General features: G+C 27.0%; 1 protein-coding gene and 1 long non-coding RNA gene across 2 annotated transcripts; one reads left to right on the top strand and one right to left on the bottom strand.

Annotated features, from left to right (window-relative positions):
- Positions 1–3,923: 3,923 nt before the first annotated feature.
- LOC122271559 (uncharacterized) lies at positions 3,924–6,726 on the bottom strand. The gene is made up of 2 exons (XR_006226461.2): positions 6,602–6,726; positions 3,924–4,482 (listed from the first exon to the last, which is right to left on the bottom strand). It is a non-coding gene; the product is annotated as an uncharacterized lncRNA (long non-coding RNA).
- On the top strand, positions 6,636–14,419 carry LOC107448110 (Myo-inositol oxygenase). Its single transcript, XM_016063217.4, has 5 exons — positions 6,636–7,131; positions 8,754–8,834; positions 11,810–12,232; positions 12,926–13,074; positions 14,027–14,419. The coding sequence occupies exons 1-5, from the start codon at positions 6,994–6,996 to the stop codon at positions 14,133–14,135; spliced, it is 900 nt and encodes a 299-aa protein (XP_015918703.1). The 5' UTR covers positions 6,636–6,993; the 3' UTR covers positions 14,136–14,419.
- Positions 14,420–15,971: the final 1,552 nt, after the last annotated feature.

Raw genomic sequence — 15,971 nt, 5'->3', positions numbered from 1 at the left:
AGATCGAAATCATATTTCCAAGCACGTTTCTAGAATTATTTTCAATTCATGCTTGAAACGAGTCAGAATTACATTTACTAACACATCTTGTAACAGAACATTCAGTTTTATCATGGAGTTATTTGCATGGTCCAAGCAACAAGTTGAAATAATCAACTTAATCTCTATACCACATGTATGGTTTGGCGACACATTGTTATGAATTTAATTAAGAACTATTATGATAATCAGTAACAAACTGAAGGATATACCACCTCAGGAAACAGCATTCTAGCTCAGCTGAACCACTTGAGCCAAAGAGAACTTTATTCGTTCTTTTTTTTTTCTAGTTACATTTAAATGTTACGCTATTTTTACTAATGGTGTAAAAAAAAATTATTTATGTTAATAGTCATATTTTTAAACTTTATATTTCGGATTTGTGTATCTCGTGAATTCAATTCAATTTAAAAAAAGCTTTGCACTAAATAACATTTATGGTTCCAACAAAAGCTTAGAAAAACTCTTTATCATCGCCGTATTTTCTTGTATTAATTTTCGTGAATCGCTAAAGAAACTACCATGATATAATCAGTATCAAACAGAAAAAGATACCACTTGATGAAACAGCATCTAAATCTGCGTGCGCTGAAGTACTTCAGCCACAGAATTCTTCCTTATTTTTTTTCTTTCCTTTCTTATTATTTTTAATTATATTTGAGTGTCACGTCATTTTTATGAAAGTGAAAAGGAAAACAAGAGTTTTAGTAAAAGTTTGATTTTTTATATTCTGGATTTATGAATCTCCTGAACTTCATTTAATTTTAAGAAAGTTTTGTACCCAATAATATACATGGTCCTAGTAACAGACTGAAAAAAACTTTTTATCATCACTGTACTTTCCTTAACGCATGTAGGGTCGGGAAATTATGTCTCGTGAATTGCTTAACCCTTTCCGGCGCAGTAAATTTCGATTGAAAATTTTAGAGCATCAGCAAGTACGAACTTCACTATTAAGTGAAGCAACGTGCTTTAGATCTTTGTTGTTTAAAGAATAGTGGTTGCTGTTTAAAAGCAATTAGTTTTATATTTCTAGTGATTTGAAGCATCAGTTGAATTAATGTTGCCAGATTGGCCGAAAAGGGTTAAAGAGAAAACTGCAATGATAGTCAGTGTCAAACCGAGAGGATGCCACGTCAGGAAACAGCATCTTAATCCACGAGAGCTGAAGCACTTTAACCACAGAACTTTTTCTTTCTTTCTTATTTTTTTTTTTTTAGTTTTAAAGTATTTTTTAGTTTAGTTTAAGGGTCACGTTTTTTATGACTGTTCAAAGAAAAGCAATTTTATTTTTTATATACTGAAATTATGAATCTCGAGAACTTCATTCCATTTTAAGAAAGTTTTGCCTAAATAGCATACATGATTATAGCACCAGACTGAAAAAAAACCTTCTTATCATCACTGTAACACATTGCATGGTCGGGCGATGAAGTCTCGTGAATTGCTTAAAGATTGACAATTATAATCTAAGTATCAAACAGAGAGGAAACAACAAGTTCGCGTGAGTTGAAGCACTTGAACCATCAAATTTGTTCTTTCTTCTTTTCTTTATTTTTTGTTTGTTATGTTTAAGTGTCACGTTATTTTTATTAAAATTAAAAAGAAAATTCTGGATTTAGAAATATGATTTAGTATTTTCTTTTCTGGGTATAGGTGAGTCTCGTGAATTATAAGCGTTTATAAGAAACTTTTTCTTTACTATTGCTCACACATTGAAAAATTTCTCGAATTCATGCGAATTTTTTGTATTTTCACAATCAAATGTGTTTTTAATTTTTCAGATATACATAGAAATAATGCATTTAAGCTGAGAAGTAATTCTTTTGCTTTCATTTCATTTCAGATTTTTTGTTGCTGGAGTTTTTATTTTTGTTTTAAACAGCAACTTAAGATAGTTTGTTTAGTTTGTAAGTAGTAGATAGTTGTTGAATTTATAATTCTAATAAAATCACATTTTGAATCAATTGAAATGATTTTGACTTATATTCTCCTTTTATACAAAAAAATGGGCTTTTTAATGTCTATCCTTGTTTTTGCAGAAAAAAAACTCTGTTTTTTATGCAATTGTCTAATATGTTATATTAATTATATTTATGCAATGCGTCTTAAATGGTAAATTAACTTCAATTTAGGAATTACTTTAGTGTTTTAGAATTATAATTTATTATTTGTATATTTTTCAATTATTCTAGTATCTCTTAACATTGAAAGATCCGCCGATACCGCTGTTTTGGGTGTTCAACTTACCATTACATTTTGTTTCGCTGCACACAAACCATAAGACTTGGAAACTTAAAATGACTAACTCGTGAAGAAAAATGTGCAAAATTCGATGGAATAAAAAGACATTCAAATATTAGTTCTTAAATTGTTAAGTTACACGTTGGAAAAAATACTATATGGTTTGTTCTACAGGAATGCAACTATAGTGTTGAAATTAGACATGCTGATTGGACCATACTTAACAAAGAGTGTTCTCCCAATTTGTTTGAAAGCAATATTAAGTGTTTTTACTTTCCTTTTTTTGTGACATCAAAATGTATAAGACTTAGAAACTTGAAATTACGACAGTGTGTAGAAAAATATACCAAGAGTTCGATGGAATAAAAATTTTACGATTCGATTATTAGTTCGAGAAGGGTAACTGTTAAACTGGTAGAACTGTTAAACTGTTTCTTTGTGTGTTTCTGAACAGAACAGGTCATAATAGGAAGCGCCTCTCGCCGTGTACGATGACATTTCTGGGTACAAGTTCCTATGCAGTTTTAATCTTGATGATGTGTCCTAGCTCAGCTAAAAGTTTGTTGCAATATTTACACGGCCCCCTGTTACATACAATGTTTTTCAACTTGTACATTTAGGAGGGGAAAAAAACAGACTAAAAATGTTATTTAAAAAAAAAATCTGTAGCATTAGGAGCAAAAGTGATTTCAGAACACATGAATGAGTCAAAATCTAGTTTTTGTATAAATGCAACAAAAAAATTTGTTAATTGAATGAACTACTTATATTTTCTAATCGGACGTTGTTGGTGTTAAACAAACGTAACCTTTGCTCACCGTTACATTTGATTAACTTATCTGGCTATACTCTGAAGCAAATTTCATTGAATCACTGATTGATAAAGAGCAGTTTTTAACAACAATTACTGAATTGTTAAAGAGGAAAAGAATGTTGCTTCAGAATAGATACATAAATCTTTTAAAATTGAGAACAAAACTTTTTTCTAATACAGAACTTTCTAACACAAAATTTTTTCGTAATATGTTCATAAAATAAAATTCAATTTTGCCATTTGTACCATAAAAAATTACTTCCGATTTTGCCTCATGACATACATTCAATAATACTTGCCTCATAATTAATGAAATAATAATAAAAGAAAATAATAATAAAACTAAATAATAAAATAGATTAATAAAAATAAAAGATAATAAAGTAGATTAATAATAATAAAAAGGAAATAATAAAATAGACTAATAATAGTTAAAAGGATTAATAAAATAGATTAATAATAATAAAAGGGAAAGATAAAATATATTAATAACAGTAAAAGAGATTATTTAGGTACATATTTTTAAAAAAAATAAAAAATTTAATTTAAACTCTTTAGCAACAAATTTCAGTTTCATTAAAAGCTAAAAATAAAAAGTTTTCTTCCCATTATAAATTTGTCTACTTATATTGCTTGTTAAATTAAGTTTTTTAATCACGAAATACAATATTTAACTACACTTATCAAATAAACATGTACAATATGCATACTATATGTATAATATTCATATATGGGATAGATTTCATTAACTATTATACATATTTCTTTAAATATGAATCAATAGTTAACGCTCAATCAATTATTATGGTTAAAAAAAAACTTATCGCTCCTTTTATGAATAGCACAATTTTAATTAATGGCACTTTAAAATAAATTAGTACTCGTACAATTATATAATCAGCTGAAATTAAATAAAAATGGAGAAATAATGCTATTTAAATTTCAGATAAATAGATATTTTGTTTTTTGATATTTATTTATTCTTAGTAACGCAGAAACTTCTTTTACGCTGATTTTCACTGGAACGAAGCAACAAAATAATACAGATGAAGCTGGTTCGAAATATATTTTCTTGGTCTATTTTTAAAATCGAATTCTCCATGAGTCCTTTCCAGTTCATCAAATTGATTCTGACAAGATTTATATCATTCAATTTCTATTATTTAGTGGCCGGATTTATCTGATCTTCCTTAGACCAAAAGCAGACATCAGTGATAAGGCTGGTATTTCACTAAGTGCGTTATCTATTGTTTCTTCATGTTGAGTTGCAAAGAGTAAAAAAAGATAGCGCATTTGCATTCCAAATGAGTAATAACGGATTTCAGGAGTATAGAATTTCTCAATCATTTTATGTGTAGACTCCATTCTCAATTTGTATCTATAAACTTGAAAATGAAAATAAATAAATAACAGTTAATATTTCATTATTTGACAGAGCATGAATAATTCACCGGTATTTCCAGTAGCTCGATATTTAGCGAAAAAGAATTTTTTTCAAATATGCAGATCTAAATTTAAAGCTTAAATAGGCTTAAAATATTTTATATATTAATAAGAAATTAATTATAAAAATTTAAATTAAAATAAACACAAAAAAAATAAAATTTAAGTTATTTTGAAAGTTTTTGTGTTGTCTAGAGTACCAGTTAAATTAAGTTTTTAAATCCATCAATGCGTTATTAAATCATTATTTTCATTACGCATTTTATTTGATGAAAGAAAATGCAATAATGTAATTTTTTTTAATGTTGTGGCTATTTACCTAATTAAGACTAGTTGACCATTTCAATCAAATCAAATACTTTATTTTTTAGTGTGAGAGAAAAATGCATTTTTCTAACGTTTAATTAAGTTTTTAAATTTAAGAAATTTAGATGTTCTAAATGTATTTTTAGTGTATTTTCCATGTGACACTCTCGACGAAACTTAATTAACAACTCACATAGCATAATTAACGACTCAACCTACCGATGAATTTTTATTCATTACATTACGTTCCGTTATTAATTAAATAATTAAAACCATTTAGTAATCATTCAAGTCATAAATGATAGCTACTAATTACACAGTTGTGAAAAACTTTATTATTTTTAATTTGATAGGAATATTAGAGGATATTCCATTAATATTTTTTAAAATTATTTTATTGTTTTTTTTCCAAGATTACTTTATAATAAAATATAATGAGTTAAAACACAGGCATATTATTCTTTTTAAATCAGCAAGTAACATATAAGGAATTTTCCTAATAAAAATTATAAACTACAAGAGAAGATAAACAGAATTATAATATTCTGTAACAAAAATTAAATGTTAAGATACTAATTCTTCTGTTTCCTATAAATAAATGAACAGATAAATAAAAATTTTAACGGAATCGTTATAAATGCTTTCATTTATTTCTGAATTCTTTTGAGTTTAAATAAATAATATTATTTTAAGATATAAATTATTTTAATCGAATGCATTTCATAGAAAATACACGAAATATTAACGGAATATTTCTCAGCGTTGCAGTAAATAACATAAAAATCCTTTTTAGTAAATTTTAGTCTGCAATTTCAGTCAAACCTGCTTATAGTAATAAAAATTAATACTGATTCAGAAAAGCTACTTTTCTCTTAATAATCAATTAAATATACCGAATTTTAAACTATTTTTAAAAGGGAATGCTTTTGCTGATAAATTGCTTCAAAAATAGTTTTATTTGAAATCTAAACAGAATTAAAACAATTATATTGACATATTACAATTAACTGCAATTTAAATATATTTTTTAATTCAAAATAAACAATAAGTAGGAAAACGTAACTTTGCCTGTGAAATTACCGATTGAAACTGTGATTGACAATAATATGAAAAAGTAGACATTTTTCATAAACACATGAGTTGATTTCGTTAATTCGATTCGTCAAATAATCAAATGCGGATATCGATTATCTTAATACAGAGGATCAGAGTCATCGAAAGTTGCCTTAAAATATCATGTATATTTAAACTTACTCAGCTTTTCGGAAATTTTGGCTAAAATTTTTTAATGTTAAGAACTTTATATTGAAAATTTCTTTCAAATATAGTAGTTAATAAACTTAGTTATATTATTTTTGGATATAAGATAAGTAAAGTGCTTTTACCACGGATTTATTCATATAAATATACATTTGCGATTATATAGGATATTTATTAACATAAAAATGCATTGAAAATTCTTTAATGAAGGAATCCAATGTTCAGAGCTTTGCGAGCAGTGCTTAAAATGTATAATGATGGAAACTTCTAATTAAGAAATTAAATAATATGAAGGTAGTATAAACCAGTTGACTTTAATATCCTTCATTTTAATATTATTTTTAACAAAAATATTTGTAAAAAAATCTTTTCTCACAACTCTGCATTATTTTTTTTTTATTTAAAACAAAACAATTGAAATTCTCCAATTTTTTTCTCCCTATTCTGAAATGCCTATTCTTAGATCATTTAATTAAATATTGCAAGTGCACTTACAGTTAATGAAAAGATATAAAACTGAAATCACGATTTTTTCATGCTTTCAGATTTCCACGGAAAAGAACTCACTATTTCTTGTGCGACTGAGAGACTGATTTCTGGATAAGAAAAAATTGGGACGCAATCGTTTGACGTCAAAGTGGAAATGTCGTCTTTGATAAAGTCTATCAGTGTTAAACACCAATAAAAATCGAGAGGTGTGCTTTCTTTTTACCAATAACAGATCAGGATATTTACGCTCGAAATTATCTATTTTTCAAATAACGCAAAAGGGACTGAGCTCCTCTAAGTATAAATAAGGGACCTGAATCTCGTGTTAGCATTACTGTTATTAGAATCTCGTGTTAGCTTCGATTGAATTTTTCTTGATTTTACTACTTTCCGAGAAAATGGGAGCTTTGGCAGTACAGATTCCCCCTTGCGTTTCCGAAATTACAGATCCAATCTTGATGTTGGATCCGTCTGAGCTCTACAGGCCTGAAATCAACAAGGGAATGGATGAATTTAGAGAGTATTCTGATACTAAAGTAAGTACTATTTCTTCTTTCTTGAAACGACTTTCTTTGTTTTAAATTGATCCAATACTTACTTGACTTGTTTTTCAAAGACTTTAATATCATTTCTCAGCTAATGTTTCTTCCCATTATAGCTCAAATTTGAAGCAGCAGTGAGTATAAAATTCATAGATTTTTAGTTTATTTTCTTTAGACTGATAAAAGATACAATATTTTCTACCTCATAATTAATTATCTTTTTATTTGACACTTTCACATATTTCTCAACAATTTTCTTCTTTCTATTTTAAATTTGTAGCTGGAACATACTATTTGTAGTTTGAATTCTTTAAAATGATCTCTTTAAAGCGAAATAATATTTTTCTACTTGTTAATTTCAGAATTAGTTTTCTTTCATTTAACACTGTTATATCATTTAAAAAAAGGCTTTAATTCTATTTAACACAATTTTGTAGCTTAGAACATATTATTTGAAGATTTGCTGTTTATTTTTTATTTAATTTGAATTTCTTTGAACACGAATATTTCTGAATTGCAAGTTAAAAATTTAGTTTTCTTAGTTTCAATTGGTCACTTTTACATTATTACTTAAAACTTTTAGCTTAAACTTTTTTTTTTTTTGTTGCTAAGACATATTATTTTTAGGTATGTGGTTTACTTTTTTAAGCTTATTTCCTTAAGGCGATCGAATATTTTTGACCTGATGATTTAAAAACTAGTTTTCGTTTATTATTTTTATATCATTTCTCAGGTAATTTTTTTAGCATTACAATAAAGTTTGTAGGTTAGTAATTTATTTTTTTAATATTTTATTTTTTTAAAATATATTTCTAAACACGCTTGCAAAGAATTCGAAAATTCAATTTTGTCAATATGTTACTTTAGAAAGTTAAGCTTTAGCGAGGTTTATCATCTTAATTTCATAGAATTGTGCGGAAGCTCGTTTCAATTCATAGTTTTGTGCTATTTTTGCCAATAATTGAACAGTAATTGAATCTAAATAATTATCAGTTTCATTTCAAAACTGCGCAGACAGCTTAATCTTATGAAAGAATTATGGATAATTTGTTTCTATACACGTCTTCCAATAAAAAATAAAAACTAATTATATCAAGCTGTTGTCATTACCAACTGTGAATGAAGCGCAATTATTTTGCACTATGTATTAATTACGCTTAATTTCCTATCAGCCGGATAAATCATTTTTTACTATTGCAGTTGTACCTCAATTATCAGCGAATTCGATAAGGGCCTCACTGATCTTAATTAATGAATTTAAAAAAAGATAATGTATATTTAATTTATCATTTTTAAAAAGTATTCAAGTACTTAGAGGAAAATATCATAAAAACAAATATATAAAATAATTAAATGATTTTAATGTTTTCTGTCCTGTTTTTAGTAGATATTCGTTAAATTTTAAATGACAGCATTTTTTTTCTCTCTTAGAGACTTATTGGTGATCCCTTATGTGCATACTTTTTTGAATTCATTTTTAAAAAGGATTCTGAAAATATGCATAGCAAGGTCGGAACTTGCGTATCACCCGGGGTATATTTGTAATTCGTCATCAAAATATTTGGACAATACTATTTATAGTGTATAAGAAAGTAGTTTCTTTATCTCTTTTACAGAACGATCCCATTCAGTTGAGAGTTAGAGAAACCTATAGGAAAATGCACACACATCAGACATTAGACTTCGTGAAAGAAAAGGTAATATCAAGCTTCTAATTATATATTTAAATTTTTTTTTTAATAAATCTAAAGATAAGATTTTTATAACACAATTATCTTGTTATAAATGCTATATTTTTAATTGAGTGTTTTGTATGAACTTTTTTTATGTTTTAGAAGTATTACGATAATTTGTTGTTATAAAATGAGAATTTAATTCTTTTAAATATTTATTCCCAATAAACTTAAAAAAATAATGAATCATTTTTAAATAGTACGCAAGTTTTGTATTTTCTCATGGTAGCAAATAAAATTTTATTTCAATGAAAAGAAAACTAAAAATATAATCCGAGATAATGTCTTTTGAAATCTTATCTTAAAATATGAGACAATGCTTACGCAATTCGGAGAACTAAATGCTTACTTTTTAAATTTTTTATTTGTTAATAAAATTTATATTTTACGGTAAACTACATGGAGCTAACTCTGCTTCAAAGGTGTAACTCTTTTTATTGAATATTTGTGTCATATTTCAAATATTTGACTTCTCATATTAATACTTATTTATAAGTTATTTAATAAATTTCGTTGCATTTTGGCACGTTCTTTTTTTCGATTATTTTATTCAAGCTTTGAGTCGCTGAATTTTTATTTATTTATAATTAAGCTCAATTTTTTGACAAAGGACATCAAAAATAAATTTAATAATAAATTAATTAACATCAAAAATAATTAATTAACATCAAAAATAAATTTAATAAAAATATATATTTAAATGAGAAATATTCAAAAGTTTTTTTAATCAATTTTAGAAACTTTTTATTCTTCTAAAATTTATTTTTGTCAGAAAGTTCTTAGATTCAATTTCAAAAATCAAATTTTCTAAATAAAAATCAACATATTCAAGAAATGAGATTTAAATGAGTTTTATTTCATTAATTTTCAAAAACTTTTTGTGTAGTATAAAACAGAAATGTTTTTAAAAATTCTGTTTGGTAACGTCAAAAACATTTCAGAAATATAATTGAGATTTTTCATTATAATTGAGATCATTTCATTTCCATTTCAAATATAATTTAGTTTTCAGATCAGAGGAGAACTATTAGAATAAGTATTCTAGCTGAACCTTCAAATTTTGTTTAAATACATGGCAGATATTCTACGTAACTGAATCGAATTTCAAAAATATTTTATTTGTTTTGTTCCTCTTTTTTTTTGCACATTTAATTTTTCTTTTTCTAATTTTTTTTGTTTTTGATTTCATTCACTTTTAAAACAACTAATTTCTCAAAAGTTGCCGGAAAATTCAAATTTAAACATTACTATTTCTAAACTTAAAAAAAAACTGTATCAAAATAGTTCATAAGATTAGATAATTAAAAAAGAAACAAAATTTCAGGTTTGAAATTTATCTCTTAAATTTTCTCGCATGAATTTGATTTCGCTTCAAATAGTAAATATTTTCAGAAGTCACTAATTACAATAATATATTTTTATTTCTCTGAATTTCACTGTTGCTTTTTACACAAAATTGTGACAGAGGAATAAGCATTAGCGCACAGTTATCGAATTGCATAAGCATTGTGTCACCACTACAAGAATGAGAAACAAGTAGAGCTTGTATAATCTTTTGAGTCTAAAAACAAGTTTTCTACTTTTTGTGACATTCATAGATGAAAGCAGTTTAAGATGAGTGTTGCAGTTGAAGAATTCGTTGCTGTTGCGGGTTAATAAATGTGTTCTTTACAGCTGGGCCCTACATCTAACAGTCAACTGATTTGTAAGTATTGAAGTCAAAGGTAAACATGAAATTAGGATGACATTCTTACATTCTTCACTCAGTACTGGTGCTGCTTACCTAAACCTAATTTCTTCTTCTATTGAATTTAAATAATTGTCATAAAAGGGTCTAGTTGTACTTCTGCTCATTAAATGTGCTTTTTTATTTATAGTGTGAAACCTGAAATTTTTTCATACTGCATAATTCTTTTGGATTATCATTTTCTTCCTCATACAAACTTGTTAAATTTTGGAAAGCCAACAAGATTTTTCAGAGGATATAAAAATTCTGAATTCTTGGTTTCTAGTAAAATTAGGATTCAATTAGCTTTCAGATATTGCACAATTTATACGTTGTTGCCACACATAAATTCGAAATAGAAAATGATTTCTAAAATCCACCACTTTTAAAATCGTAAGCTTGATATATTGCTTTCGTTTCGTATTTTAAAGTGCTTTTTTTAAAATAAAATGTGACTTGCATAAGTTTTTAAATTATACAATTTGTAACTCCAAAACGTGTTTTGATGTGCTTCATTTCGTATAAAGTCGAATTTATAATAAAAAACGGTTTCAAAAATCCAACATGTTTTTAATCGTTTGCTTAAAATAAAATTTTCATTTTTCTAATAAATTTTTAAACAAAATGAGAGAGACACAAAATTTTTGTTGATGGTAGTATTAGTTTTCAAGTTGTGTAAAATTAGAAAGCTAAATGCAAAAAAAATTTTTTTAATTGAAAATAAGAATTCAGATTTTTTTTTGTGTAATTTAATACTACTTGGGTTAAAATTGTAGAGTCTATCGTATTGCATGCATGCTATTCCAGCAGCTTTTCTCAGCAAATGTTTTTCTTGTTAACACCATTAACACCCGTATTCACCACACAATATTAAACTGAAAGTAACTCTATTACTATCGGTTTAAAAATGTACCTTTACCTTGTATTTATTGGTGCTGGTCAAATTATTGCTTGTTGTATAGGAAAGTTAAGCTTGCCGCATGAATTGTTGTATTTTCCCTCTCTTGATTGCTTCAGCATGAATTTGCACCTGTGTTTTAAAGTAAATTTTTACCATATTAATCTATCTACCCTTAGTTAATTTTTGTTTGTAATCAATTTAAGAACCAGTCTTCTATTATGTTTTTTTTTTTTTTTTAAGTTTGTTGCTTATCTTACGAGAGTTGACTGAGATCAAGTATTATAATTTCCCTTTTCTTCGATCTACTTTCAGATTGCTTACTGGACAAAATTCAACAAAGCTCGTTTGACTGTAATGGAAGCTCTAGAAAAGTTAAACTGCTTGGTGGACGAGAGCGACCCCGATGTTGACATTCCAAACAATGTCCATGCATTTCAAACTGCTGAACGTATTAGACAGGCTCATCCAACATTGGATTGGTTCCACCTGACAGGCTTAGTGCATGATTTGGGAAAGTTGATGGCTCTGTACGGAGAACCTCAATGGTGTGTCGTTGGTGACACTTTCCCTGTTGGGTGCGCTTTTGCACCATCTATTGTTTACCGGAACACCAGCTTCTCTGAGAATCCAGATCTTTACAATCCCAATTACAACACACGACTTGGCATTTATTCTGAGAACTGTGGATTGGAGAACGTGATTATGTCTTGGGGACATGATGAGTACATGTATCAGGTACGTCCTTTCTTTCTTTCAACCAAATCTTCTTGCTTCTTAATGATTTTTTTTCCTTAAAAAATAATTGTCAGCTTTAGAATGTTCATTATCGTGAGAATCCCAAATTTGTTGAGTGTTGGCATGTACTTGGTTGTTTTGCCAAATGTCTAAAATATTAGTTAAATATATCGCACATATGTTTCGCAATTTCTATGTATTTCGCACATACTGCGACAAGTTTCGTCATTCAGTAGGCCATTGATGATGAATTTTGAAGAATAAAAATTAGGTTATTATTATTTCCCCTTTTCAATTCTGCCATTTCTGCACAAATAAGATTAAAATGAAAAGGAAAAAATAAGACTGAAATGGAAAGGAGAGATTAAAATGAGAAATAGTGGTATTTAGCAAAAATATCTTATCCAACACTGACTAGAAGTTCTTGCTGAATGTAGACATTTGTTGCTACAAATGTGAAATAATGGCAGTTAACAAATATTTCGTACATTCAATAAAGTTCCGACTATTCACCAAAGCAAAAGAAGAAAATTAAATAATGAACTTTATTTAACAAAATATAATATTTTTAAACTGCAAAATCGTGAGTTTTCGAAACAACACAGGCAACGAATCCTCCATTAAACTCTTTTGAAATCGAAATTTGATTATGTAGCGTTTTATGACCTTTGTTTTTCTTTTGATATTGTTTAGGCGCTGAAGCACAACAAATGCACCATTCCAGAGGAAGGTCTTTACATGATCCGGTTCCATTCCTTTTATCCATGGCACTTGAATGGAGACTACGATTTCCTTTGCAATGAAAAAGACAGACAAATGCACAAATGGGTGACGGAATTCAAGTGAGTTCGGTTTTACATTCTCAGAACTTAAAGAATTCTTTATTCTAACATTTTCAGTTAGGCTGAACTTTTTAATGAAGATACTAATCAAGTCGAAATATAAACCTTTCTGTATTGAATATTAATTCTCATATGCTAAGTAGGGTTATTTAACATAATTTCACATACATTTAAGTAAACATTTTTTATTATAAACATTTTTCAAATATAAATTCCTTTAAAATAACAAAGCACGCATAAACTTCAAAAAGTAACTTAACTTTGCTAATTTTTTTAAAGATTTAAATGGGATTATGATACTTGGTACTTAATTTTTTTTTATTTTCGCTGTACGCGTTGTTTTTCTTCGTAACTATAGAACCTAAAATTATGATGGGTTACGAAAGAATTCCTTTTACGTTTGCAGCATTTAAACGGATTATTCAGTTTATTCAATGTAGATTGAACTTTTAATGAAGAAACCAATCAAATCAAAATATAAATCTTTCTGTATTAAAGATTAATTCCTGTATGCTAAGTCAGGATATTCGACATACATTCAAATTCATTGAAGTATAAATGTTTTTCTACCGTAAACTCTTTTATAATAATTTAAAAACAATGTAGGAAGCACAAATGAATAATAAAAAGCAACTTAATCGATTCTTAATGTTTTTTTATTTTATTATTTCAATAGGACTGTGTTACTTGGTGTTTAAACTTTTTCTTTCCCTTATACAGTTGTTTCTCTTCGTTGTTTTACAATCCAAAATTAAACTAAATACTTTTGAATAAATCTTCCTGCTCCAGCTATACATTTAAAACCTTTATCAAAATTATTTTACCAATTAAACTAAGAGAGAAATATACTTCGGAGAATAAGTAATGATGATTTTTTTATTCATAATAATTGTAGTGAAGTAGACTGATTAGAAGGGGGAAAAAAACTTATCATCAAAAATCTTTATTTCAGTAAATTCGATTTGTACTCCAAGAGCCATGATATTCCTGACATTAAAGAATTGATGCCATATTACCAATCTCTAATTGACAAGTACATGCCTGGAGTCCTGGAATGGTAGATTTAACACAATACATCATGCTAACCTTTCATCATAACTATATTAAATCATTGTCATAATCGTTTTTAAATATGATATTGTTAATGAAAAAAATTGTTCATGCTATGAAAGTTTGATCTATTAACAATGTCTTTTTTTTACGCATCATACTGATGCTTTTGTGTTGTTTTAATATTTTAGCATTTGTATTTTGTAACCTCTGTGTCTGTGTTTGATTTGAAATCACTTATGTGATTGTGAGTATGAAAGAATTTACAATAAAGTATTTTGTATATTTTTAAAAACTGCTTCATTATTTTAGTTTTCTATACTTTAGACATTTTTAAAATTATGAATTTAATAAACTTTATCATATTACTAATTAAAGATAACACACACTTTAAATAAGATAAGATACACTTATATGAAAAGATACGCCACAATTTTATTATTGGGAAATAATTAGATTAAAGTTTCATTACTTTAGCTTGCTGTACTTCAATTTAAAAAAAAATGATTTTTATAAACTTCATATTGTTAATTGAGTTCTAAGCAGTACATTTTTCAAAATGCGCCATTTGGAATGAAGATTAATTATTTAAGTTTTCTAAACTTCATTTTAAAAATTATGGTTTTAATGAAAATTGATCATATTGCAAATTGAAGGGCTTAGGGAACTATTATGATGAGCTACACTCTTTCCAAACTGAACCAATTGGAGTGAAGAGTCATTATTTTAATTTTGTGTACTTCATTTTAAAACTGGTTTTAATAAAACTTTATCATATCACTAAATGAAGGGCTTGGGGAAGTACAGTGATAAGCCATTCTTTATACAAAGATAGTGTCGATCGAATTAATTCTCGGTATTGTTTCTCGATAGGTGTTTTACAAGTATCTGGAATTTTCACTAGATAGCAGCAGAATACACAAAAACATTCTTTACATAAAAAAACGCGATGTATTTCATCAAAAATGTTATTCTAGACAATTTTAAAATGTGGCTTGTCATTATATTGCCCCAAGCTTTTAATTTTGCTTTGCGGAACCCAATGACGATGTTCGGGAACACAAACATTTAATATTAATAAAACCAAATTTTTAGTTTAAATAATCCTTTCAGCAATGTTTTATTTCTTAATTTATATAATGTGGAATTTTCAAGTAGAGGGATGTTTTATTTCACGCTCGTAAAAAAATAGTAATATATTTTTCAAATAATAACTATAAAGTAATTCTTAGCATTTATTGAAAATAATGTTTTAAAATTATTGTTAAATAGGATTATCAAATAAACTATGTAATCTCAATAGAAAATAGTTATGTATCAATAATTCTTATGTAACAATGATAACAATTACGTAAGACATGATAAATATAAGATAAGATAAGATGATACGACTAAAGAGATGCGATGCTGATATTTAAAGAAAAGACAAAATCTGTGTTTTGCTCATGATACAATCAATCTTGATAAAATTATCTTAATCGCTTTAACCTTTTATTAAAATACACTAAGTTACAGACACTAAGCCTTTTTATAAATATTTATATCAAACGTACCTTCCAATTAATCACGTTTATCGTGAATCATACATTGTTAAAATTTTCATTCTAAAATTAGGGTAAATAACCGGCTGCAATCTATCCATCCAATTAACCGTAAACATTTTTTGCCTTTAAGGTTTTGAAACCGCTTACAACTAGTATGGTTAAAAGGACCATGAATACAAAAGTATACGGTTTTTTTTAACCATTTTCAACTAGCATAGTTTCAAAACTGCAAAAAAATAATAATAATTGGACACTGGAGACAGTTTAGCAGCGCTATGATGCTACCACCTCTATGTGAATAAG

This window comes from Parasteatoda tepidariorum, chromosome 1, assembly GCF_043381705.1.
Source record: "Parasteatoda tepidariorum isolate YZ-2023 chromosome 1, CAS_Ptep_4.0, whole genome shotgun sequence".
NCBI lineage: Eukaryota > Metazoa > Arthropoda > Arachnida > Araneae > Theridiidae > Parasteatoda > Parasteatoda tepidariorum.
Note: the sequence above shows the minus strand (reverse complement) of the source record. Positions and strands in the feature narration are given on the sequence as shown.